This window comes from Larus michahellis, chromosome 4 (assembly GCF_964199755.1).
Source record: "Larus michahellis chromosome 4, bLarMic1.1, whole genome shotgun sequence".
NCBI classification, from domain to species: Eukaryota; Metazoa; Chordata; class Aves; order Charadriiformes; family Laridae; genus Larus; species Larus michahellis.
In genome coordinates, this window is record NC_133899.1 from 50,325,960 (window position 1) to 50,353,899 (window position 27,940).

A 27,940-nucleotide genomic window follows, 5' to 3' on the forward strand; every position below is an offset into this window, starting at 1 on the left:
TGATCTCTGAAGGTCCCTCCCAACCCCTACAATTCTGTCATTCTGACATATATTAAGAGGGCTGGTAGTATTTTCAGTATATTTGCTAACACATTCATTTTTGTTATGTGGCAAATAACATTTTGTCAAGTTCATTTTAATATTTTCTGCCTGTCCTCAAAATTTGTTATTCCTCAAATTCCCAGCATTCGTAATTCTAAAGCTTTTATTTGGAGCATAAACCTGTCACAGATATGCAGTTACCATGCAGGACTGTCAACCACAAAATATTCAAGATTCGTACACTAATATCCCTTAGAATAAGGAAGCTGATTCAAAAGTTTTTAAAACAGAAAGTGTAAATGCAGGAGTCTTTTGATCTGCTTTCTGATTTTTGAGGGTTTAGGACATATTCAACATTTTCAAGCTCCTCCTCCTGCCAGCAGATATAGGAAAACTCGATGGCAGTCCAGACTGCCACCTGTCTGCAGTCATCTTCAGGCTGAGGAAACACCATCACCTGGCATGGTTAGCTGTGCTGGGTGTGCAACAGCGCCTTCCCAAAGCCTCCAAACTGCAGAACTAAACCTGGGGCTCTTGGGAGAAATGGAGTGATGGAGAGAAGAGGCTGCACCTGAGCAGCCTGGCGATCGCCTGACCCAGCAATGCCAGCCTGCAGGCAGAGGGACAGGCTCGGCCACGCGGGAAAGGGCTGCAGGACCTACCTAGTCAGTCCGCGCTCTGTTGTGGGGCTGGGGTGCAAAGGAATTTGCTAAAAACCTTTCAAATAACTGTGTCGCTGAAATAAGTAACACTGCCTGAATAGGGGGACTCCGGGTCATTGGCATGGAACAGCGACACAAATGTCCCAGCATTGCTCTGGAGCAGGGAAAGAAGAAAGTGCCAAGGTGGGAGATGTAGGAAGGGAGCTGGTGACCTGCTGGCATTTCTGACTGCTGAAGGGGAGACCCAGGTACCTTGTTTGACATTGCAGCCAGGGACGGGAAGATTCTGACTGCTTCCTCACACCTCACCACTAGCTGTAGTGAAATCTCCACACAAGCAAAGAGTCTTAACTTCTCAAAAAAACCCTGAAACTTCCTTTATGCAATTGGTGGAAATAGGAAGAACAATGAGGCAAGAGATTGCTTTCGCAAAGGGAAAAAAAGATTTCCTTACTGCTTTTGCTGTTCTTATGCAAGACGGAAAAAAAGGTAAATATTATGACCTATTTGCACTCCAAAATGGAAGTGTTATCCTGAAGGATTAATCAGGGTTAGCTGTGGCAGGAATATTGTAGGTATAAGGCTGTATTTTAGAGACAGGTTGCAGAAGAGACTGATGACTTAACTTAGCAGCAGTGTTATACAACTTTTGTTGCTGCCAAAGACATATAAATATTGTGAAGGCCTCATGTCAGTAAACATAAGAACATATGAAATCAAATAAATCTGTTCAGCTGAATAAAATTGCAGAGAAGATGAAAAATCCTGCAGATGGTGGCCTGTTGCCAGTTTTAATATTTTACCATATACTGTTCCTGGCACATAAAAAATACACTAACTGCTTTCTTTCAGAAGAGGAGTTTGTGCAGGAGTGGGTTATATTATTATAGTAAATTATATTTCCACAGAGCAACAAATCACCTTCCAAAAAGCAGATTCTGGATTCTGGGATTTTCTTCATCAGGCGACCCATGAAGAACTCACTACCAAAATCTTCTGCATGAATGAAAGCACCATATTTCAGGAATCCTACCTCGTAAGGGGTGAATTCCACCCATTCTGAAAGAAAAAGCACAGGACAGATTGATTACAGCAGCAGAGGCACAATAAAACATACGATATTGGCCAGATTAAGGCAGACCCGTTTCTGAATAACACACTTTTCATACAGACATTTATTCACTGTACATTTCACAGTGTTGAACATGTAGAGTGAATTGTCCTCTTACAGCTAAATTTCTCTACAAACTTTAGATTTCTGAGGTAATTTAGCAAGTAATTTCGTGACAGCGTCCTCCATCATCCTGCTTTTGATTGCGAATACAGCTGAATATACTAAGATGTTCAAAAATGTACTTATTAAAATTCTACTCTTAGGTGGATTGGCCCTTCAGAGAATTTGTGCATTGAACTGATTCCTTTACCTAGTCCTAAATCGACACTGATTGGGGTTAAATGTTAAAAGCAATTCCGGAGTATTATTACCTCTAAAATCCTGGTCGCTGATTTTATCCTTCACATTGAGAGAGAGGTAGATGGGCAGGGGATTCTGACCCTGATTTAGTGCCTGCTGCTGATCTGTGAGCTTGTGGGAGTCCTCCTGTTTTGAAGAAGGACAGTAGCTGAGGACAGTTAGATGACACAAAGAGCCTCCCACTTCATCTAAGCCTGTGCTCTGACAACACAGTGCACACGGGGCTCCAACTAGGATGTTTCACAAGAGTCTAGCTCAGAGAGGTGCTATTATCCCTATAATAAACCCTGACCCTCCCCAGCCCCAGCACACAAATAGTCCTAGGTTAAGTTCATATGCTGAAAAAAAAAACCCCAAGATTTCAATGATAGGAAGAAGATGTTGTTATTCATGTTATTTATTTCAGGTAAATGTCTGAAAAGCACTCTTGGCATGAAATATTTCACTCAGAAAGAGTAAGCCCTGTCCCCACTGCCCAGAAAATCAGCTTTTCCTCGGACCTGTGACAGAGCCAAGCCTCAGGCAGGGTTAATGTTCAGTGAGCCTTGACCCTTACTGCCTCTGCTGAGGAGCATCTTTCATAGTCAGGCAGGGTGGAAAGGACAGGACGGTTTGGGAGACGTGCCAAGGCTTGAGAGGGTGCGGAGTTCAGATCCTCCTCCTCGAAGGAGAGCTGCAGGTGCTCCCCTTCGCTGGAGCAGCCCTTGTAGGGACGGCTGTGCCACTGGGCTTCCCTCAGGTGGTGCTGGTCCTGGGGGACAGGGTTGTGGCACTGCAGGGACACTCTCAGCTCCCCGCTGAGCCACCCCCAGGGAGTCCCTCGCACTGTGCTGTGCTCAGGCAGTAGAAATTTGGATGTGTGTGGAGTTATTTGTGTTACAGGGGGAATGTTTTCTTTTCCTAACAGAAAGGGCTTACTGGGAAGGAAATAGTCACAAATACTAAAACAGAGCCTGAACATTGCCTTTTGGTGGAAATGTTTACAGGGTAACGTCATCCCATTAACAGCTCAGAGGTACTTGTCTTTAGGTTTGCGCTTGTGATTTTTCTTCACCTTGTCACATCATGCAGCTCTTTTGAAAGAACAGCAGGATTTTCATTTAAATGTTTACACACGAATTCATTTTAAAGTCATTCATACTGTAAGTTTCCTGTTATTTCTCTTTATTCTCACCCTTTCTGTGCCAGGTGTGATGTTACAACCTGCATACCACAGCCAGCAAACACAAAGAATGATACCACCAAGGCATGTGCTTTAGGCACCTGTCTGAAAAAGAAACAAACAAACACACAAGCAAAACCCCCCCTTTTCTGTAAGGGAGGTCAAATACTGGCATATGTTGCCCAGAGAAGCTGCAGTGTCTTCACCTGTGCAGGTATGCAAAAGCCCATGGCTCTGGGCAGCCAGCTCTAGCTGACCCTGCTTGAGCAGGGCTGTTGGACAAGATGAACCTCCAGAGGTCCCTGCAATCTCAGCCATTTTTTTATTTACTGTCTGCCCTCACCTCTATGTTCACTAAATATGCAAATCTGAAGAGAAAGGTGCTGCTATTGTACCTTTTCATGTAACATTGTTTCAATGATGAGTCCCCACAGATCTGTGAAACATATCTGATGTCCTTCCCGCTCCCTTTGGCGCAACTCTTTCAAATAGTATTTCAGACGATCAGGGGCAAAACAAGTAAAGAACTTATTTTTGAGTACATGCTTTCGCACATCCTTGAGTGTTTCCTTAAGATCCTTTTGGGACCAGTCAGGATCTTCATATAAGTTTGACATGGTCCTTAAAAAGAAAAAGAAAAGAAACACAAGGAAAAATATGAGTTATGAAGCAGAGCTTTGGGAAGTTATCATGCCTTGATTTACCTTAAAAGCACTTGTGTCTGTGGTACCATCCACATGTTTAATCAGGACTGAATTAATTCCAAATGCTGGCAAATACCCACCGAAGGAAACCACAAAAAGCCACAGCACAATAAGAAAGTCCTTTCTTGGTAGTAAAGATGATACAACTCTTCAGATAATTTCTTGATATCACATACAGAAAATTCCTATGAAGACTTTGCTTGTCTTGGTCTTACCATGTTGTGCCAGATAAACCAGTAATGTACGAGACACAGTCCAAGATGTTCAGTTCCTGCACACTGAGAAGGTGAGCGTACATGGCCGTCAGAGCTCTGGTTCCACCACCCGTTGTCATGATTGCCACCACAGGTACCTGTTAATCCCAACATACGTACATTTAGTGACATGGTCTGAGAAGGGAGAGAAACATCATTGATCAGCACAGAGAAAGTTACAGCATGGATAAAGTAAGAAAGATGCTGCATGCCACTAGTCTGCAAGGAGAAGAAAAACCTGAATTAATAATGGTGCATAGAAGGAGTAAGAAATACTTCATTCTTTGCCAAGCAGCTGTGCATTACGACATGAAATCCATCATCTCAAACATCACGTTTTCAGTGCTCTGTTGCAAAATCAATAACACAGACCAGCAAAAAAAAAAAAAAAAAGAAAAAAGAGGGAATGGTACCTCCTGCCACTTGAACCAGATTCAGATGCAATAGACTAGAAAACATAGGTGCTGTCTCACAGTTTCCCTGTGAGTAGTAATAACCTCTGTTACTGAAGTTTGCTAAAGCCGATTTCTACTATTGTATAGCTATTTCACAGGCCATACTAGATGCATCATGAGAGATGGGTTTAAGAGCAGAAACCAGTTCATATCCCCTGAGACCAGAGTCTGGTGACACCATCCCCTTTTACAGTTGCTGGAGGGAAAGAGAAACCATACTCACTCCACCTACCACATGTGTGCATACAATACTAGGATGCAAGGGAGCTGCAATTACTTTTTTTTTTTTTCTGTGATGATACAGAAATCCAGGGACTAGTAGTCTTATAAGAAGGATTAGTCTGTAAGTATGAACTGGCTCTGTTAACAGTAAACATAGCTATTACCATGCATTGGGGTAAATTAATCCCTTGTGCAAATCATCAGGAGACTCTAGGGAGATTGTTCTGCAGGTAAAAGCATGGGTGCCTCTAAATCTGAGGGGGAGGAAATGGCCCACGGCTTGGTGCTGGCATTTAAAGGCAAGGTCTTGTGTGTGAAAGGTCCAATGATGCAAAAAAACTGCTGAGCTCAGTTTACGGCAAAACAAGGAAAATTTACATCTCTGCATCTGAGTTCAGGCTTCACACTGCAGTCCTGGGAGTATAATTAAAAAAGGGAAATCTGATTTTTCCTTGCCTCAGACCCTCTGTTATCGTTCCCATTTGCCAAGCAAGCGCATGCTCTCGCTGCAGCAGACGGTGAAGGCGGGCCAGCAGCATGCTGGGCTCACGCAATGGAAGCCTAAGTGCCGGCACAAAAGGCACAACAAAATAAAGCCCTGTTTGAACCACGAGTGAAAGAAGTACAGGATCAATAGTTTAGAGCTGGCTGAGATGACTGTGAGGCCTAAAAGAATCTTTGCCTTTGGCTCAGGAGAGCACCTAGCCCTTCTCTGCACTGTTGTGCAGGCTCAACAGAGAGCTAGATCCTGCAGCAACAGGGCTACAGGTTTTTATTAATGCTCCCTATGAGTACCCATTTCTTCCCTAGAATAAAGACGTCAGACATAGCTTGCACATGAAACTTTACACTGTTTCCGGGAAAATGGGAATCGAACCCAAAGGATACATTTTGGCCCTCAGCTGTGGAGAAAGCAGAGAATAATTACGTCTCAGGTACCTCATCGTCCTGCAAGTCCTCCTCCAGCTGGAGAATGTCTTTCAGAGCAGCTGCAGCCACCTTCTTCCTCTTGCGAATGAAATCCTGTTCCTGGGCACACAGGTCAAACCCCAGACGTATGTCTAGGTCTTCCTGGCTGGAACAGAGGATCAGGTATCTCACATCACATTTATAGTCTAATTCAGCATTTTAATTGCTTCTACTTCATAAATAGACATGCCTTCACCATGAGGTCTATATAAAGCAAAGCAGGAATAGATGAAGTGTTTTAGTTTGTTCCTGGAGAACAACAGTACATCTTCCTTTGTACTGAGAGGGTTTCCTTTTTTTTTTCTCATTGTCAAAGATGCCTGAAATTAAATATAACTATAGGTAACAAAATTGTTCCCTTTCAGACATAAAGCAAAAAGTCTGCAGAGGGCAGTGTTTTAAAGGTGGCTTTTAAATGCCTCTTCAGAACTTCCGCAAGCTTCCACTGATACCTGGGAATTGTGGACTGAAGTTGTGGGCTTTCATGTTCGGATGATTGTTTGTGTGTGGGTGTATATAGTCATTTATGGATACTTATAAGCACTACCGTTGCGGTTTGGAAGCTGCTGTGAAAATCTTTCTTAGGCGTGGTGGGAAAGAAGTTTGTAAATCACAGCTGTAAACTGTATGTCCATCTCATACCTTATTTACCGAAAATAAACAGCACAATAGAAGATGGAACTGCTTTTGTAAGGGAAGAGAACTTCCTACATAATGTAACATATTCATCTTATAAATTTTGCAAGGCCTTAACCGTGTCTCAAAATACACAATGGGTTTCCTTGGTTTAGAAATAAGCAGTCACTTGATTGAGTTAATTTGCATTAAAATATAAATGCAGGTACATTTATTATTTCATTTTTTTCATATTCTAGAGTGACCAGGTAATCTGACTTTAGTCTTTTTTTTTTTCTCTGACCTGGGAAACAGAAATGTTTCTTTCAATTAGTTTTGAAATACTGCTTTTATTGAAAATCTGCATTTGGAAATAATTTGTAGAGGTATCAAACAGGGTCTACAGTGGCCCTTAGCACATAATTTTGATTGCAGAGAAATATCAATAGAAAATTGGTGTGTTCTTTATAAACCCTTTTTTTAACTCATTGTATAGTCCCATTACATAAACTCGTGGCCGCTGGAAATCTCTGTATTGTGTAGTGAGTTCGTTTTATTTTATAGTCTGAAATGAAGATGAGCCAGCATTCTGGATGCAGGCAGTAACAAAGGGATTGGAAGTTGATCAACAACTATGCAAATTCAAAGAACCGAGGGGAAAAACACAAAAGGAAGATGAATAAGGTGTCTTACCATTGTTTCACCTTGAAGTGAAAATCAAATTCTCTGTGCTGAAAATTAGAAAGGTAAAATTAGGAATATTGATATTTTGTTTAAAACGGTCCTTTTCCCATACTCAGTGTGAGACATAGCCCTTTTGGGTCACCATTGCATCTACAAAGCCCTGAACTTCAGTAAGCTGAGGTTGGGAGTTAGACTCTCCTCTCAGTGTTTCATTAGTACCCAGACATGTGCACCGATTTAATAAATAAAGACATTGGTGTTATCACCCGTAGTCTGCATCTTCTCTCTGTTGTGAAACTCAGGTATAGCTTGCTCTGGCACTACTTAGCTACACAAATAAATAGCAGAAGAGCTGCAGTGCTACGCCTGACCTCCCTGGAAGGGTCTACCATTAAACAGGGGTGTTGAAACTAAAGTCTCTCACGCAACAATGTGAGATAAAAGTGGAAGCCAAAAAGCCTGAGCACCCCCTAAGCATGGCACGGGTCTGCCTGCCATGGCAGTGTGCCAGGCTGCAGCCTCACCCCCACTGTCCCGGTGGCACCTAGTGACCTCCAGCCTGGCTAAGGACGTGGACGATAGAAGGAGCATGAACAGCAGCTTAGACATTTTTCTACTTCCTCCTTCTCCCCTGGATTTCCCATCTTATTTTAGTCCAAATAATTGACTTCGTTATGCATTGCCCTAGGTGTGAGGGAGGTTAGAAAACAACTGGCTCTGTATAAAGAGAGGTGGTCTTTGGCTTCCGCTTCTTGGGAACCAGCAACAATTTTTAAAAGCTTGCAAAGGATTCCCCATGGCCAGCCAACACTTACCTCTCCGACTACTTCCCGCTTGGAGGGGAGTGACTTCAGAGGGAGAGTCAGGGGGACACTTCTGCTCCTTCTTGCTCCGCATGACACGCAAGCAAACTGAAAAGGAGCACGGAGTACTTTTTGGTTAAGACAGAAATATTCTCCTCTTTCTGCCTACTCACACGTAAAGGTCAGATCATAGGACTGTCTGTGTTGTCTACCATGTTCTGGAGTAACGTACAACGGTGGGAAGCCTCCTCTTCTTTGTGAGCGCAACATCCAGGGAGGGTTGCTTGTATTTGGCATAGTGGAAGAAAGTGGGATATGGGAGAAGGGAGCGGGAGTCACAGCCCACTGAAACTCTCTGGGTTTCTTCAAAGGATCCTCTCACTGTAAATGTTAGCTCATTCTCTAAAACAATGAGATAAAATGCACATAAAAATTACTTCTAATTGCAAAAAAGAGAGAAAGGGAAAAAAAGAAGCAAAAGATAGCTTTGAACAAACCCCTTCTCCTCTTCTTTTGTATTTGGAAAGCTGCCTTCTGAAAGTGATCCGTGACCCAAACGCTACAGGTGGTTGTATCTTTATAATGGGATGAACAAGAAGCCGGCTGGGAGCATGATGTGAATGGCACTGAATTTTAGACTGCTGCATTTCTATTGCAGTCGCATCATGACACAATGAATGCAACCAGGTACTTTGCATTGTAAATCATCCTCATCCCGGGCCTAATAATAAGCAACAGAAGTTCTCAGTCCCCTAGAATAAGATCTGACTCTGCAGCAGATGTTCCTATTTATATGAAGAGATGAGCTAATTCTGCCAGTGTGTGTTATGCATGCTCTTGAGATTGCCTACCAGATCCAGCCCCTCAGGGGATGTGAGCAGAGGAACTTCTAGATTCTGGATCTTGATCAGGGTCAGGCGGGCGCCAGCTGCTGAGCGGCTAACCCCTGCAAAAAATGAGGTGTTTCTGTGCATATGCAGAACTGTCAGAGAACCTGAGGGAAGTTAAGGCCAGGGACTATGACACCTAAGGAAGTAAGCTTCTTCAGGGCTTAGCAGTACTACAGGAGGGGTTTTCAGGAACTCATCTTGGTGTTTAGATACCTTCTGTACAAGCATCTGATGTTGTTTCTAGTCTGGCACAAGGCTCCATGTGAAGTCAGAACCCTGAACCTACACCTACTGCAGAACGGGTGATGTTCCCTACTGCAAAGTTTTTACAAATCACAGATCACCTTAGATGTGGTCAATTAAAGACTTAGTATTTGGATGGTGTGATTTCTAGGCATTGTTGGAGAGGGTGAAATCACTAATATGCAGTTAAAGGATTAATAACTTACTTGAAAAATGCTTCTTTTTCCTCCTGCTGTCCAAATGAACTTCCAAACAGGCTACTTCACGGCACTAGAACAGACATGATGGGGACAGAGAATTAGATTACTCATCCAGCCATCTCACCACCAGTGCTGGCCGATGTTGGTCATTATAGGAAGGATCACTGCTTGAATGTGGGAACCAACTGTGTTGGAGACCTTCTACTAGACCCAGTGAAAGTGAGAATTAACTTCCTTGTCACGTGGGAAGATGGTGCTATGCTAAACATATTGTAATTTTCAATGGGTGCAGAAAAAGCAAAGGAAAATGCTATCAGTCTGAAGGCTCCTCTAAGGTCGTGCTGGCCTCCTCAAAGATAAAGCTCCTAAGAGAAAAACTATCACTACAGAATGAAGAATTGAAATGTTTCCCTCACTGCCATCATAGTCAGCTAAGGCAAGGGGTGATGTGGGAAAGAACACAAGAGAACAAAGAAAATAATAGTTTACCACTATTGCCCCATTTGTGATGATGGTTTCAGGAGGACCCCGGCTAGAAAACAAGAACAAATAATAAGTATTTCATAAACAATATAATCTGAACAGGACACATTTTTCTCTCTTAATTTTGTTGTTTGTTTTTTTTTTTAATTTGCTCCTTCCTATTATTTGCAGAGGTATGCTCACTTTTCACTAGATGCCACATAACTACCTAGCAGAAAAGATTCAATTGCAATAAAGTACCTGGAAAGTGCTTGTAACAATGTTAATAGCACAGGTATGTCACAGATTGGGCAGCAGACAGATTCTCCTCAGTTGTGAGCTGCCCAGAGAATCCTCTTCAGAAAAACTATAGACTTACTGCATTGGGATTTACCAGCCCCAGAAAACCAACTCTGAACTATATAAGTAATATATAAGTTTTAAGATAAAGTCACAGAGTTAAAAATTCTGAGCTCATTTTCCACATCGTGGCATTTTCCTTTCTTATAATGATTTGCTGATGCGCACATTAAGTTGGGAAAAAGGGTGAGTCTAGGTATTAAGATTATACTGGGTTCCCTCCACTGATGCACCACTCCAAGCTGGTGCTCCCATAATAATGGGGTTTTACTCACATGCGCTCCAATACAAACTCAACTTCCAGCTCCTCCCTCCTCTGAAAATGAAAGGAAAATAAAAGAAGCAGTGTCAATTAACATGTGCAGAGATTTGCAAGGTGACCTTCATTTTTGCAAGCACGCTTTCCTTTATGCTTTAATAAGTAACAATACTCTATTTTGTGCTTACCATTGTCAGCATTAGAGGACAGAAGCAGCTTTTTCTTCCCCAAGGAAAAGAAGACTTCAATTGTACTAGCAGAACAAAGGGTGGTTGGTGCTTACAAGTCTCCTTAGTAAACCTTTATTTTTCACACTTTCTTCTCTGCCAGCTGCCATGTGCTGAACACAATATGCTAAGACTTAGTGTTTAGTAAAATATTGTGGAAAAGGGCCGTTTCCATGTCCTTGTATTGTTTTTCTTTTTATAATCTTTGTGAGGATTAGATAAACTCTGTCACTTTCTGTGGGATTATTAAAAGTGAAAAGCTTCCCTAAAATTGCATCTGCTCTGGGCTTGTGAATTTGGCTGTAATCTGTGCCAGAGGAAGCCAACAGAAATTTGAGAAAACCGTCTATTTTGTCACTGGCATGCAATTTCCAAGATTTCAATAAATTTTGTTACATTTTTACCACCAAGCTGGTCCTGGTGGTAAAAGAGAGAAGAGACAGCACACCTCTTTAATCAGAGGGTAGAGAATGGACATCAAGATGTACTAAATGTCTGACTGAGCTCTTACCTGTGGATTTAGTGGGAATGCTGTAAACACTCTTTCTTCGAGGGGGATTTTAGCTACATCAAAAAGCACAATTGCATGGTCATCATCGTGAATGATGTCATCATCAGAAACAGTAATTTCCAGAATATTCTGGGAAAAGAAATGAAAAATGTCCAATTTGTTAGCACATACTCAAGAAGTATGACCTTCTGCAGCTCTTCCACGTTCAATGCCTGCTTTACAGAGAGGAAATAAAGAAGTATTGATGACAAAGTGTCACAAAGAAGAGTAAGAAAATGAGTGTAATCTCCTTTATGAGAAACAGATTCTAGTCTCATCAATTAGGGCTGAACTGGGATTTTTCTTGGGTGACATTTTATGCTTTTAAGTAGCTTTCACCAAAAATGCAATCTTTTAGGAAGGAACATGGATAGCCAGAAGTCCTATATTGCCCCTCATCAACAGGGGCAACAGAAGCTACTTCATACCAATAACCCCTTTCTATGTCCTTGGACTTTCCACTTTCAGCCACACATTCATAGGTATTTGAGTGTAGCATAATTATCAGCAGCAAACTTAGTAAAGATCTTAATTATACTAGAATTCATCAGCTTCCTAGCATTGACATGTCATTATTTCATGTTCTCTCAGGGAAAGAAGTGTTTTTCAGTTATAGTGTTGCTTTGTATTTTCATTTCATAGTTTCTCTATGTTGTCACCCTGTCATTGGTCCCATTGTCCTTCTCCAAGGAGGTCAGGCTCACATTTCTGAAATATAAATAATAATTATCTAATAATTATCTGTTAGGAGAGAAGTGAATTCCAGCAAATTGTTTTGCTCCAGCTTGCTAGGGGAATTCTAAGTAAACTCAGAAAGGCATTAGAAGACATGACATCCTGTTTTGGGCTAAACTGAAAGAAGCTGCATAGAGATGAGATAGAGCAGAGAGGTTTTGGGTTGTGTACCTTGACTTGTCTCTGTATCCGGAAGTAGAAAGTTTCATTCCACACGGGGTTTCTGCAGTTTTTGATGGTTTTGGTGTGGAATTTTTCATCTGAAGCTGTTGGCAACCAGAGGCTCACGTAGCAATCAGATTGGCTTACTACAGAAACATAGGCACAAAATATCCAGCAGTGGAAGCACAGCACAAAAAGTGGAGGCATTGAAATGCTCGGTAGCTTGAACATGGCCAGTTGTTCCTGATATACATTGGCCAAACCAGGAAAATAGAAATCACACAGCTGGATAAAATTAATTTGTGTTTCATCACAACACTATTTTTAATAAGCAGCATATTCAAATAACTGTGCATGATCCTACACATTTGAAAAAAAGACAGTCCTAGCCAGTAGATAGAACAATATGAATAGCCAGGAGTCTTATATTTCCCCATATCAACATTGTTTCATCTGTCTTCAAATTTGGCAGGAGGAGAAACTGTGACTGATGCAGCAGAGAATGAGCCTCAGACCCTAAGAGATACTGGGCGTAAATTGTCTCTGTGGCAATTTAGCTTGTGAGAAATCTTAAAAGAATCATGTTTGAGTCTGATTCAGATAACAAGTGTCTGTCATACCTGGTTATTAACGCTTCACAGTGGAAAATTAATTATTCCAGCTCCCTAGAGCATTGTCTCCTTAGGTGGGGTAGGAAGGGAGAGGCCTACCAGCAGTACAACTGCTTCTTCAGGAGGTCAATAGGTTGCTGGAACCTTTTCCTGGTGTTTTCTGATGCCTGAAACATGTAGAAGCTATTTCCTACTCCACATCTCTTCCCAGGCAATTGAAGTGGCAGAAAGGATTTGGATCTTGTGGACGAAGGGAGTGAGCCTGCACTTACTATAAGGGATCATCTCCCGTAGATCATGAACCAAGCAAACACCAAAGAGATTCTCAGACCTCGGACAGGAACTTTTCCAGAGGCAACTGGAAGGGCTGATCCATCCTGTTGTGCAAACACAGGATTTGGTGGGAAAAGAGGAGAAGGGGAGAAGACCGATCTCATGGCAGTCAACAGAGATAACTACCTCATGAGCAGAGAGATGAACACCTACTATTTGTAAGCATGGTACAGGTCTTGAGTCAGTTCCTCAAGGTTAAAAGACAGTTCATACTGGTGTTTTTGCTCAGCCTATCATATATATTGCTTGGAGATATTTTGCCTAAATACAAGATCTTGCCTGAAATCCAGAGGCCCAGTGACTGGGACTCCCCTGAGGACGATGCCTGTCAGGTAGGGAGATTCCCACGTAACTCTTCACACTGAATCCAAAGGAGTTTCTTGACACTGCTGGGAGTTTTCCCCCATGAAGGAGGTAGGTTGCCTTTCTGTCTTTGAAATTATTTCCACAGGCAACATTTCAGCATCTCATATTTTTGCGTAATCAAAGTCATAGGCTAATATATTGACTTTGGCAATTACCAGCATAAGATTCAATTTACAACACGCAGGAGGGCTGTGATTACCAATCTGTCTGATAACTAAAACATCTCCCCTCACTGTGCTGTCTAACGGCCTGCCAAGCTGTAACACTTGTCCTGATAAGTGGTATCGCTGGCTCTGATCTACAGAGTTTCTCAAGAGCACATAGGAAGCCTGTAAAAATGCCAAGAACTAAACATGGCTTCAGGCTGTCTAGACCATCCTGTCTCTCATTAATGCACTTAGCACTGCCGATCTGGAGTGTTCTGAAAACACGAATCCAGCATCCCCCAAACCACCAAAGTGTCTGAGATGGAATGTACTTCAGAAATGTTAAACTGATCTGAGACATAATTTCTGTCCTTTTCGATTAGTGACCATTGTAGGGTGTAGGAAGGACACGTTTCTATATTTTTGCTGTAGTTGCAAAGGCCAATTCTTTTCTTTTCCTTTCTTTATCTTCTTAATGAAAACCAAGATGCTCTGTCCTTTTTTAAATTCCAGCTTTAAAACATGCAGTGTATCAAACAAGACTCATGATAGAACTGAGAAAGCTGGCAGTGCTAAAACTCTGACCCAAGCAGGACTGAACAGCTGCAGCATTTATTAATGTCTTTTATTACTGTTTGATCTGGAATTTACAGACTTGTTGAAGTGTTTTCTTTAACAAAACATTTTTATAAGGCTACTTTCTAAAATTATTTTTCCATATGTGTGTTGCTGTCATAAATATTTACTTAAAACAAGGTATTGACAATTCTTTGCCAAACTGATGAAGTAGAAGCTAGATAAACGGACAGTGAGGTGGATTAAAAACTGGCTGAACTTCCAGGCTCAAAGGATTTGCAGCAACAGCACAAAGTCCAGCTGGAGGCCAGTCACTAGTGGTGTACCCCAGGGGCTGATACTGGAGCCAGTACTGTTTAACATCTTTATTAACAATGTGGGTGGTGGGACAGAGAGCACCTAGCAGGTGGTAGAAAACTGGGAGGAGTAGTCGACACACCACATGGCTGCGCTGCCACTCAGAGGACCTGGACAGGCTGGAGAACTGAGCCAACATGTGCCTCGTGAAGTTCAGCAAGGGAAACACAAAGTCCTGAACACGAAGATGGATAAACCCATGCACCAGGACAGACTAGGGGCTAACTGGCTATAAAGCAGCTCTGCAGTGAAGGACCTGTGCATTTTGGTGAACACCAGGTTAAACACGAGCCAGCAATGGGCCCTTGTGGCAAACAAGGCCAGCAGCCTCCTGGGCTGCATTGGGAGGAGTGTTTCCAGCAGGTGGAGGGTGATCCTTCCTCTCTACTCAATGCTGGCAAGATCACATTTCTGGATTCCCCAGTACAGGAGAAGTAAAGACATACTGGAGCGAGCCTAGGAAAAATCCACAAAGAAGGTGGGGAGATTGGAGTATCTGCCATATGGGGAGAGGCTGAGAGAGCTGGGACTCTTCAGCCTGGAGCAGAGAAGGCTCAGGGGGATCATATTAATGTATGTAAATACCTGATTTGGGTGGAAGGGGGAGGAAAATAAAGAAGTCAGATTCTTCTCAGTGGTGGCCAGCAAAAGGTAAGAGGTAGTGGACACAAACCAAAATATAGAAAATCCCATATAAACATAAGGAAAACTTTTTTTTACCATGAGTGTGGTCAAACACTCGTACAGGTTGCCCAGAGAGGTTGTGAAGTCTCCATCCTTGGAGACATTCCTGACTGGACATGTCTCTGAGCAACCTGTGGTAGCTAACCCTCCTTTTGAGCTGGGGGCTGGACTAAGTGATCTCCAGAGGTGCTTTTGCACCTCAGCCACTCTGTGCGATTCTGCAATATCAAGGCTAGATGGTCACAAACAAATTACATATAATTGTTAGTAACTACTGAGAGCAAATTTGACCTTGAAGATGAGGTGAGATGAAACCACTAGGACAAAGCGTGTCCTCTTCCTGTGGAGAAAGGGAGCTATGTGATACATAGTTTTGCCACAATTCATCTACAGTCCCTACTGATGGGGAGGGATTATTGTTCCCCATAAAATTCCTGTGATTTACTATCTTTTCCCTGAATTGTACAGACAGTATCAGCTATTCCCCTTGCTGTGACTCTAACTGAGCTTATGCATTTCTGTAGAAGTGGCAGTTCACTCGAAGCCAGGCTAAGCCGTGAGGCGAACAGTGGGACAAATAAAAAAAAAATCAGAGGATAGTTGTATGTCTGCTGAATGCTATGAAAGCTATGATACTCTCATTACGTGGGAGCACTTGAAATGACTAAACAGCTTTTTTCGCTCTCTCTTATCCATGAAAAAAGTGTACAGAAGAGCTACTGAAAATCTTCCAGTTTATTCATTGCTACCTGGGAGCTAATACAAAAAAATTATATTTGCATTTTTTTCGTGCTCTGGATTTAATGCAATTGCTGGGCATCATTAGCAGTTTCATGCCATGCCAGGCCCTTACTTCAGTGTGTGTGTTGCAACTTCATTCCCTGATGATATAATATCATCCCATGTCGATGCTGAGACATCTGAACTCACAGTCTCTTTGGAAGTCAGCACTAGGTGACCCTGATATCCTTTCCCAGTTTTTAACAATTTCTGATTCAATTGCATTTGTGTGTTGGTGGGACTATTTCTCATCTCTGTCTACAAGCTAAAGGTGGGCTAAAAATTCAGGACTGAACTCAGAAGTTCAGAATCGCAGCCGGATGCTTGCTCTTCTGTGAGAGCACAGTCCTGTGACATGTTCCTGAAATGAACTGTCACATGCTAAAATCATTCATCTCCACCACAAGTAAGAAGAAAATTACAGCACTGAAAGCCAAAGCATATAAGAAAAACTAGTCTCATAAGAATAATGAATGTAAATATAAAATCCCATCTGTCCTGTTACTGCATTTCATAATGCCAAAAAGAAGAAATAATTTTCTCCCAGTGAATTCCTCTCCACCTGCACAGACAGGTTCCCCTTGAATTTGAGTTTACTACAGCTTCACCCAAAAGGAGGAGGAGAGCCGCTCCCATTTCTCAATCATCAGACGTGCTCTCTGGGGAAATTTTCCCTCACCAGCATAGCATGATGCAAACAATATTAAGATGTTACCTCCAACTGCTGTCCATCTCAGAGCTGATTTGAACTGAACTCTGTCTGTCCTCTGAAGTATCCAGATGCAACACTCGTTTTTAAGTGTAATATTACTCTCTGTAGCTTCCTTGTGGAAATAATAAAGGCTCATAGATCTACCATGCTTAATCAGTGATGTCCTCTACCAGTAATGGACAGAGTCCCGTGTGAATGAGCCCTCCATCCTGTCCAGCCATTTCAGTGAGTGGCAAAGTAGGGTTTGGTCTCTGGAGCAGACACAGTGGGTGCAGTACCTGCTGCAGCTACAGAGAAAAGCTTTTGTACCCTGGGTCACCTCTACCTCTTGTGCCAATGGCGCTGCTTGCATTCTTGAGGCAGGACCATGAGTATTGCCTGTGCGAGGTGTATTCTCCCTAATTTGCTTTCATTTATTTTCCATGGCAAAAATAACCCCCGATGTCTTTGAAAAACCACTCTGATTTGCAAAGACTCTAGGTGTTTCATCCCAGAACTGACTAATTTCTTCTGAATGGATAAAAGAGCTTCCACAAAATAATTTCTTAAGCTGGGAGAGGAGAAAGGCTCTGAGCTCCTTTTTTATAAATATGCAAGCTCTTTCTTCATCCGAGGATAAAAAAATGAAAGGAAGATCCAAAACCAAAAGGAAGGGTAAAGGGAGTGGTGTGATTGTTCTGACCTCCAAGATAAGACCAACAAGTTTCCTTTGATAGCCAAGACAGCTTCCACATGCACTTGATTTCCACAGTTAGAAAATATACCTGATAAACACAGTCACGTTTCAAAACCCCCCAAGATTTCACCTTGCCCTACCTCAGCTCTGACAACTTCATCACAGGGATCCCCCTACCCACAGCCTCTTGAACTGGCATGACAACACCTAGCAGAGAATTTTCTATCCCACGAGGAAGTCACCTGTCAGCCTGAAACACACTCCAAGTAATTTCTCAGTGGAACATACAGCTCAAATTCACCTCTGCAGTCCACGCAGAGCGTGGAAACACCCAGCACCAGTGAGGCTGAGTATGACAAGCCAGACCTGACACCCCTCCTCTTCCACCCCTGCTGCGTTAAGGAGCCCGAAGATGCTCTCCAGTAGCAAAGGTCAGCTCTTGGTATGTGGTTTCAACCGGTACCCACCGAGGCTGCCACGGTTTCGCTGGGCAGCCTGTCACAGAGACACCTTTACTCAGGTCTTCTGGGTTATGCAAGATCCATTAGAATCCAAGAGATTTTTGCTCTTTCACGTTGTACTAAATCATAGCAGGGAGGGACACATCTCTGCAGGTCTGTGTCACCGGCATTGCCCAAGGACCTGGGAGAGGTCTGCTTCCACTAGCGGTATCTCAGGACATTCTCCTTGTGCCAGATGAGGCAGATCCCCTCACTGATTGTCTGTTTGTCCACAGGAGTAGGGTAAGGGCGTCGGCTCCAGCTGTGGGCTTTAGGGACTGCCGTAAACCAGCAAGTATACACTAATGATGGGGAAAATGGGCCAGGCTGGGAGCTTGGTGCAACTCTGTGTGGCCACCAAATAACTCATTTGTTTAAGGTGAGAAGCTGGAAGGTTTGGGAGAACCTGTGTCACCCTGGTCCTCCTCTCCCATCGCCTGGCTCCTTTCTCATCCTTTTGGGAAACAAACTCACTGGAAGGGGTGTTAGCAGCAAGGGAAGTGGCTAATACACTGTTTTGCCTGCCACCCCATCCTGGCCAGATATTCCTCCTACACATAGGGAATTCTCTTGGAGAAGTGATGCCATTAATAGAGTCAACAAACACGAGCTTTTGTGAAAGCCTCTGACACTAGCACTAACCTCCAGCTGAGGAGGAGCAAGTGAACACACCAATGTCCAAAAAAAGTCATTCTTTTACCTGAGGCTGTCTGCAGTCTTGGACTGAGGAGGGGAATACCACTGCGAAGCACGTGCCAGACTTTAAGAGTCCCATAATCTTCACTGGAATTGCTTCCTTTCTAGCATGCCCACCACCTCCCCAGCCTAACTGAGTACAAGCATTCGAGCCTGGTGATGACGCTCAGCACCTGCGGGGCAGCAGAATGAGTGTAAGTGATCTTATCTGGGTGTCCGCCTCTCTAGTGCCCACAGTGAGATCAGGGAGTGCCAGAAATATGTGTTTGAGTCTGACCCACGATTACAAATTGGCATAAAGGTCAGTTAGGAATACAGTGAAAACTAATTAGCTCAGGTCTGTCAAGAGAATTTGCATATAAGATAGGATAGAAACCAGTTGTATGAAGTATGAAGCAAGTATCAGAGTTGAACATTACCTAATTATAGAGGAGCCCGCAAAAGTAGTGGAGTGACTGTAGGTTTATGAAAAGGGCTAATTGATCCACTGAGAAGGAGCGGGGTGCTTTCTTTTTGTTTCAGTTTTCTTCTTTGTATGAAAACAGATGCAATCATTTCAAGCTCCATCAGCATGTGTCACATACAGGCAAAGTTGTAGCATCAGGTTTCAGGATAAGCTGGGACCCCATCCCAGGTTTGCGACACAAGCATCCCACAGATCTTGAGGTGCATGTTTAAAAAATACTCAGGATCAAGTTGGGTGCACACGATAGCGACAAGTGTCAGTGGAAGCATATAGAAAGTGGTGTTCTCTGAAACCAGGATTTGGCAAGTCAAGGAAAATACAAAAAACTTTAATCATCAAAGGACCTGTCGTGACTGCACTTGCCAAAAACTGAGAGAAAAATCAGGGAAATTGAGCGTGTTTTAGCAAAGTGAAGGTGAACAGAAACTTGAGCAAGCAGATAACTGCGTGCTTAGAAAGATGGGAAGCCAGCACGTGGGCAGAAAAAGCAAGTCATAGAAGCTGCTGCACTTGGTTGGAAAAGTGGCTTGTTCCTGGATTTCATACTTGGAAGATGAAAATCTAGGGAAGTCTGAAATATATTATCACAAAAATTGTCAGCCTTCTAATGATATCTCACAGTCAGATAGCACCTGTATCAGCTACTTATAATCCATTTTCCAGGGAAAAAGATCATATTGCTGAGACAAGGCTAGGTAAACACCATTTTCTAATTCTCAAGAGCACACGTTAGCAAGTGTAGCTATTTTAGTTTTCTGATACTTCAAATACTTTCAAATATTAAAACATTAAAGGCATCAGTATCAATGCAAAATCAAGCACTTAAAAATTATAAGATATCTTTTTGCATTGTACTGAAGTATTGAAATCACATGGTATCATGCTATTTTTCCTGAGAGACTCCAGCTTCTTTGAGAGAGCACGGGCAGGTGCTGCTCAGTCAACAAAGAGCTATTTAATATTATATTATCTTGTTCAATGGCATGCTGTTTTAGAGTGCTCCATTATGGTGTATCATCCTTAATAAACAGGCCCAAAGTCACAGAGAACCTGGGGAATTACTGACAGAAAGGAGAGAAAGACATCTTTTTCTTCACCTGCTGGTCTCCAAATCTTCTTTACTGGTTACTAGCAAAAGAATCTGAAGCTACTTCTCACTGTTTCTAGGACTTACCTCACATCTTAAGTTAGGATTCCTCTATACATAATAAGAGACAACCCCTTTCAAAATAAGCACATCACCTAAGTAGACAAGAGAGCACAAACGTGTGGGAGAAGATATTCTGTTATCCATGTTTTATAGATAGGGCAAGAGAGGCACAGAGTGTTTGGATGACTTGCCTAAACTTATACAACCAGCCTGTAGTCAGAGTTAAAAATTGAGCCCACACTTCTTGATCCCTGCTCCAGAGTTATACATTTTGGCGATAATGGAAATTTTCTAGATGACTGCATGCCATTATGCAATACAACTTCTGAAATCCCACTGTCCTCAGGATGAAGGACAAGGATATAACAGTAATACTATTTTCTGAGAACGCAGCATCATTTTACTTTGTGCAATCCCCTTGCATAAGCTGATGAATCACGGTTCTTATCTTGTCATTCAATTTCCATTCTAGATCAAAGGTGATACTAAAAGAAATTAAATCAGCACTTTAAAGGAATGAAGCTAAGATCTTGCATGCATGTGCAGTGCTTCATAGTTGTGAAAAAGAACAGAAATTAATTTGCTATCCTATGATGGTGTTCCATTCTCTGCAACCCAGTATTACAGAACATGTGAATTGAACACTTCTCTCCATTTGGCTGGAAAATTGACAATGGTGACATACACATTCTTGAAACACCAAAATGAGTGGAATACAAAGAGGTGTTGAGAAATTTTCCTTGTAGAATATTGTTCCATCAGAAGACGAAAACAAATGGTAGTGTTTGGGATGAAGATGTTGCTGTCTCTGAATTATCCAGTGGAAGTCAAGCGGTGCTCGCTTAGAGAAAACAAGAAGGTACTCTGCCATGCCCTTAGCCTTCCTCAAAGTCTGTTTGATGACTTGCTGCCTCACGGAAAGATGGACTTTTAGAGTTGCCTGTCTGCTGGTGAGGAATCTAGTCCAAAGTAGTCTTCTGAAGCAAAACCTGTTAAGGTTTCCAGGCCAAAGCAATCTGGAGCAGAGCTGCTGGTTTATTGGCAGCATGAGGCACCTCATCTTATTTCTTGTGAAAAGTTGTGCCTGTCAGATATTGTCTGAGCTTCTAACTTCAGAGAGTGTATCAAGCCAAGCTGAAAGTCCTTGACATGCGATGTACAGCTGTTTGCTCCGACAACTTTGGTAACTGCACTGAAACCACCACATTTTGGAGTACCATAGCTAAAGAATTCACTCTTGGTCTGTGCAAATAACAATTGTAAATGACTTTTCATTTTGATGGATCCTCTAGCTGTACTAAAAATATTAAAAAGTGGGAAGACAGAGGAGTGACGTAACATGTTATGTGAAATGTTGAGCAGTGGAGAGGCTCTGGTGCTAGTGAACTTCAGCACAACCTCAAAAAAAGGAAAGAAAATGCACGGCAAAAGAAGGAAGAACAGTATGGGATATGCAAAACTGTAGTTATTACTGACCTGCCAAGTTCATGAGGCACACGTAGGAATGGCAGGAGAAAATTCTCCAGAGAAAAACCTTTGTGGAACTGGAGCCTGGCCAAATACCACACATTTTCAGAACACTTTGTGTGTAGGCTCTAACATACCATGTACTCCAGTCCCCGAAAGTTTTCTGTTATACGTCTATCAGTGGGGAACAAGAGTCAGAAACATCCATAAAGACATGGCTCCTCAGGAGAGGACACTATACACCTCACAACTTCTAAGATGTGGCGGGGCTCTTCAGGGCAAAAAATTTAGAGCAACTGCTGTGTAAAGATTTCAGGCCCGTATTCTATGTATTTGTTATAGACATGGGATATAAACTCCTGGGTATGAAAACTTGTGTTAGGATATTTTCACACCTCTGAAATGGCTAATTTTTCTGTTCTTTGCCGACTGATGAAAGTCTTAAAGATTTAGTCAACACCCTATCTGGCACTGACCTTTTGCCGAATTCTTAAAAATACCCCAAACAACAAAAAAACTCTGAAATTGTAAATAAATATTCTGTGGCAGAAATTGGCTTTGATTGTGATTTTTTTGCTGGTACTATTTCTGTGGTTTGCATTTGTGCAGTGACTAGCACAAGCAGGGACTGATTCAGTAATTTTAGAACTGTATAATGTCAGTGAGAAAATCTGGTACTTACAAAAATCTGCCTGATGAGCATTTCTCAACTTTATGATTCTTACAGTCAGCAGGGAGTAAGGTGACATTTCTTCCTGCTGAAAAAAATAACAAAGGAGATGTGCTTTAAAGTTTGGGATACGTGTATTTATTTTAATGACAACGAAACACTGAAAGGAACTTTCTCCACAAACTTCATTGGCCCCTAAAGTCTGCAGTCACCTAAGCATACAAACAGAAAGTGTGGAAGGAGAAGATGAATAGGAAAGGGGAGACAGGAGGTAAGTTGAGAAAGTTAAGTTAGCCAGCTACATTAAATCATACACGCGGTCATCAGCATCCAGTACAACACCACAAAACTGAGTGAATCACAAAACAGAAATGCTGCAATTTTGGTTGAAAAAAAAAAAGAGATCCTTTTAGGTTTTCCCACTTGTTTTAAAAAGAATAATTTTCATGATGGAGAGGCGTCTACAGATTAGTATTAACACGTTAGGGAATGTCTCAAGCCACCAGGGAAATACATAGCTGTGGACAAAAGCTCCCAGCTTACTTTGTGGAAACAGTTGTTTTCCTTACCAAATGTGGTTTTCTGATTGATAGACATGGAGTACTATAACAAAGTACATGATTTTGACTACAGTCCATCTCAAAGACGGCTACCTCCAGCTCCGTGTTGAAGATGCCAGGCCTGACCAGCTGGGTCTGTAAAAGCTGTGCCAATTACATGTGCTTTAGGGATTTTACATCTTCAGGGAACATGATCATCATGTCCAGCAGCAGCAGCTAGAGCGTCTAGGGTATCAGCAGAAAGATGTGGAAAATGATCAGAGCTTACAGTGGCTGCAGCAGAGATGGCTGTCTGGATTCCCTAACTGTGGGAACAGTTGTGGAAATTTTGTCAGAATAGCTGAAGTTTATAGAAAGGAGAGATTCGCACCGTGGTCGTACACAACAGACCAAATGAAAAGAGCAAATCAGCACTGGGGGTGCCTACCTCTATCATAGTTTAGGAACAGAAGCAGAAGAAAAGGAGGAATTTCAGAGATTTCAAACTATATTGAGTAATAAATTCCCAAGCTGATGTATGATTATAATGGGAATTGGTCTCATTACATAGTTGGGGTAACACAGTAAGACTGCAGTGAATGCCAGAGTACAAGGGTCTGCACAGGAAATAAAATACTCTTTCAAAGTCTGTCAAATCCTGAAGCGGGTATGCAGTTGTTACATAGATGTTATCATACGACGATGTTATCAGCAGATTCTGAATTGGCTATCTCCGGTAAGAGGGGAAGATATAAAAAGCATCACACATATATCAAAAAGTGACCTTGTGAGACTCAGGTTATGGAATAATAATGATTATTTTAAGGACTTCTCAGTAAAGCATCAATAAAACAATATGTTATAACATGAAAATGAGGTAGATTTGTGAATACAGAAGTGTTAGTTTGCAGTTCTAATAGCAAAGGTCTGTGGAAGTTATAAAATTACCAAGCTAATTATGATGACACTTGCAGATTTGCAGAAAGATATGCAGCCAAATACTGAAGGCACAGTATGTCTTGGGGTAAAGAAATAGGTGGCCACTTCTGTGATGCGGAGGCCTGACGGTAGTCACTCATATTCAGGAAGAGGTCAAGGAGGAGCTGACTTAATGGCAGAAGGCAAACAGATCAGTAACTCTTTCTAAAGTCACTTCAGAAAACAACAAAAGGCAGCCAAAGTAAGAATCTGTTGTGAAAGCTAATGACAAAAAGTTTGAAAAGATTATCTGAAATGACAGAGGAGTGCTGGTAGAAGATGATGAAATAATTAGGAGATGTTATCTATTTTCCGAGAAACTTCAATTAAAATAACAGGAAGAAACTCTCGAGTGAAATAAGAGAAAGCACATTCACAGGTGCTGCTACTGTGACAAAAGTCAGACTACTAAAAAGGTCAAATCAGTGAGACAAGACAGTACATCAGCTGAAGTGTGTAAGGCATTGGACCACAGGGAATTCATCATGACAGAATTTAGCTTAACCTTCCAAATCATCTCCGTCTCCATAAGGATGAAAGACATGAATGTCATAAAAGTCATTTGCAAAAAATTGCAGTAATTCTCAAGCTATGAAGTTATCCAATGAAATGGCAAGAATTAATTTTTGAGAAAATGCTGGATAGTTTAAAACCATATTAAATAAAAGTTAACTAATGCCTAAAATAACCATAAAGCTCTGCCCATGAGCTCAAACTTATAACTAGGAATTGTACTGTCAGAATGTTTTCAGTAAGTTGGCTAGTTAAAGTGCTAATATTTTTTGCCGTGAGGTACAGAAGCAGCACACCCAAAACAACAAGAGGGCTATTCAGTGCTGAACAAATGCATTCTCTTTATCAGGCTACAAGGAGTAGAAGATATGGCTTCTGGGTGGGTGCATTCCAAAACTAAATAGGAAATTAATTACTGTTGCTTAAAGTCATATGTAGGGCACAGGATATTTTATAGGGCTGTTTGTTCTAAACAGGGGAGGTAAGAGCTCAACATTATCAGCTCCACACTGTTGTTTCAACCATTACTGTTACACCGCTCCTTTTTCATCAGCAAGGAATAACTCCGTGCCTTCTTACCTCAACCTGTTTTGTTCTTAAAGAGCAAACACTCGTTGGGTTTGTCCATTTGTTTCTATACCTTCCTCAAAACTAGTAGTCAAATTGGAGAAATACATAAAAACCTCAGCAGATATGTTTCAGGAGAAACAAAGGAAAGAGTTAAAGGAATTGCATTTAGTATTGGTGCTGTCTTAGCCTTCTTTAATGGCACCAGTCCTTCAGTCAGCATTTTGTAACAAGTGTTTTTAAAAGATTGTCAGAGACACGTATGAACTACCATGACTTTTTAAGAAGTAGAATGACAGAAACAAGCGTGGTTTCTGCGAAGACACGTCAACACCAAGCACCAGTTCTCCGCCCATTCCTAAGTGCCATTGCAGCAGACTAGAATAGAGGTTATGTGAAGAATGCATCACAAGAACCTCATATTTTCATGCAAATGAAGACAAACTGATAAGAGACTTAGAGTAATGGAGGGCTATATTAGGAGGGAAAATAAACCAACCCCAAAACAATAGAAGTAACCCTGTGTTTCCATTAAGGACAGTAAAATACTACAGAGATTAGATAGTGTTAAAGATTATACAAGGGTTCAAACACTTAATTTCTTGTGGTATCATGGTGAGAAAGGGGATGGGGATATTTGGTGTCACTGGAAGATAGCTTGGTGCAAAGAGCAGGTGTTTATTTAAATTTGAAGAGCTTGTCAAGGGAACAGTAGGGCAGCATACTCATCAGACACAATGTACAGATTAGAAATTTGATTGAAAGAGAAGCAAAAATTATTTCTCACTTCCAGTAGGAGACCTCTGAGTAAGGGCTCTGTAAGAGAAAAGGCAACGAACTGGGCATGAAAACACTGTGTTGCAGGAGGCAGGTAACCCCCTGTCACAGAAAATCTCACTGTGTTGCCTGAGAAATGTGAGTCCCATGAGACAGCAAGATACAGGCTGTCAGCCACAGCACATCCAGCGTACGCTCATGGAATGAAGACCACAAGGAAGAGAATGGAAAAAGAAACTCGAGGAATTAAAAACAGAGGAAAAAGCTAGTGATGTGAACCTGGGAGATAGCCTCAGTAAGTGTGTTTGGTGGCAGAGAATGTGCAGCCAGGGAAGTCATGGCTGAGCGAGTTCACCTCACTCCCTGGGTCTATTCATAGGGTCAGCATGTTTCATTGGCAAAATCCTTTCCAGTATTAGCCTGCCCCCAAGAATAATGATTACTTTAAATTGGAAGGAGTAATGCAAATATTAGTTTTATTTCCATATCTCAACATTTTTACCAGTTAGAAAAGGGTCTCCACAGCACTCAGAACCAGTCTATACTCTTGAACCCTTCTTGCTTTCTCACAGTATAACACTTAGATGGCCACATCACCCAAATCAAAGCAGCAGAAAAAAACCAATCTCTTCTAAAACATACTTCCATCCCCTCCTTAGGGCAAAGAAGGAACAATCTTCAGTAATCATCATTCTCATCATGATTTGAGACACCAATGCCTTCGAAGACAAATCCTAAGTATTAAGTGAACTATTAATGATAAAGCAAATCTCTGAGACAAATGGAAAGGAGACTTATCCTTCTTAAAGAAAGTAATTAATGAAAAATTACTTCATATAATACTTCTCTGCTGGCCAAATGCCAGACTTGAAAACTACTCCAGAAAATTCAACAAGCAAAATAACACCTTATAACTGGAACTCAGGTCCCTGGTGCCATCAGTGCAAATAATGCAACTAATTCTCTTTTCCCTCTAGTCACTAGTTCATTGCAATAATACAGTGAACGATGCTAATAAACTAAGAAGCAAGTGTGTTGCTGCTGGTGATTATCATTTGTGTTACATTAAAAAAATGCATAGTTCAGGGAGTTGGTAATGTAATCAACTATCCATGAGTGACTAATTATCATAAATAGCTATTTTCAGCACAAAATTTGCATTCATTATTAAGCCAGGAGCAATTCCTGATACCTAGAATAAAGAATTACCAAAATATGAGAATACACAGTACACAGATGGGCAAATCATCTTGCAGTCCCCTCTAACAAAGATAAATCTTTGTATCCTGAACCTCAGAACTTATCTGTGCAATGACAGAGTGATGGCCAGACTGTCCAGCCTTCCTTAAAGGCTCATTGCTACCCGTGCAAAATGTGACCTTGCACAACACACTTCAATCACAAATACTCTTTTTAAGAGGGAAGGATGACAGGGCCCTTGGAAATGTCATGGCTTTTTCTAGCTTTGCAGCAAATCATTAAGGAATGCGCATCACTTTATGTGTATCACTTACATACATAAATCAAAAACTGATTAAAGTTCTCCTAGCTCTTCTCTGGTTTCTGATTTCATGTCCAGCAGAATACTTTGGTGAGCCTCCCTGCCCTATGTTAGTATTTCTAATCTTGAGCTGAAATTATACTTCCTAGTTTCTTGCTCTTTCATTACTGTATATAAGTTTTCAGTGCATTCACAGATGATGAGCCACCAACTACTTTTTTTAAGCTGATAATTTGCCAAGGAAAATACCATTGTTTTTTTCATTTTTGGAAATAACAAGTTATTCTGTATAAGACAACGCAGTAACACATAATATTCTGTGATAAATTTTCTAGATTTACTGTAATTATAGGCTACCTTACTCACAACTATTTATGATCATCCTTTAGTATGTTTCGTCTTTCCTGTATTCATGTGTAAGGTGCTAGAAGGCAAACTGTCTTCTCAGGACTCCCTGAAATAGCTAAACAGGTGCCCTCTTGATGCTCCTATCCATTTGAAAATATGAAGGAGGTTTCACAAAGTTGTTACATTTTCCTGAAAATTCAGCAGTGGGGCATATTTGGCTTTGCACCGTAGGTAGGCAACACAGCTAAATTCCATGTGCAGCCCTTGGGCATGTTTTTCTAAGCCCAATCCAGTAACGATTCAGTTTATCCCACAGCTACACAAAGTCCTCTCAAACTGAAGCAAGGACTTGGGCAAATACTTGAGCGCTAGCGCTAAGGAAAGCTTTGCACC

The 27,940-nt window shown here is 41.6% G+C and overlaps 1 protein-coding gene across 1 annotated transcript in view; it reads right to left on the reverse strand.

The window, feature by feature from the left end:
• LOC141741582 (cytosolic phospholipase A2 epsilon-like) overlaps positions 1-27,940 on the reverse strand; it is a 38,400-nt gene that overhangs the window by 8,257 nt on the left and 2,203 nt on the right. The window contains exons 3-16 of the mRNA XM_074582429.1: positions 22,337-22,412; positions 12,144-12,280; positions 11,199-11,327; positions 10,477-10,517; positions 9,869-9,911; positions 9,386-9,449; positions 8,279-8,448; positions 8,059-8,154; positions 7,253-7,290; positions 5,915-6,050; positions 4,260-4,396; positions 3,736-3,961; positions 2,190-2,304; positions 1,626-1,763 (exon numbers count right to left, since the gene is read on the reverse strand). Coding sequence (XP_074438530.1) covers positions 1,626-1,763; positions 2,190-2,304; positions 3,736-3,961; positions 4,260-4,396; positions 5,915-6,050; positions 7,253-7,290; positions 8,059-8,154; positions 8,279-8,448; positions 9,386-9,449; positions 9,869-9,911; positions 10,477-10,517; positions 11,199-11,327; positions 12,144-12,280; positions 22,337-22,412 — 1,546 coding nt within the window. The remainder of the gene's footprint in view (positions 1-1,625; positions 1,764-2,189; positions 2,305-3,735; positions 3,962-4,259; positions 4,397-5,914; positions 6,051-7,252; positions 7,291-8,058; positions 8,155-8,278; positions 8,449-9,385; positions 9,450-9,868; positions 9,912-10,476; positions 10,518-11,198; positions 11,328-12,143; positions 12,281-22,336; positions 22,413-27,940) is intronic.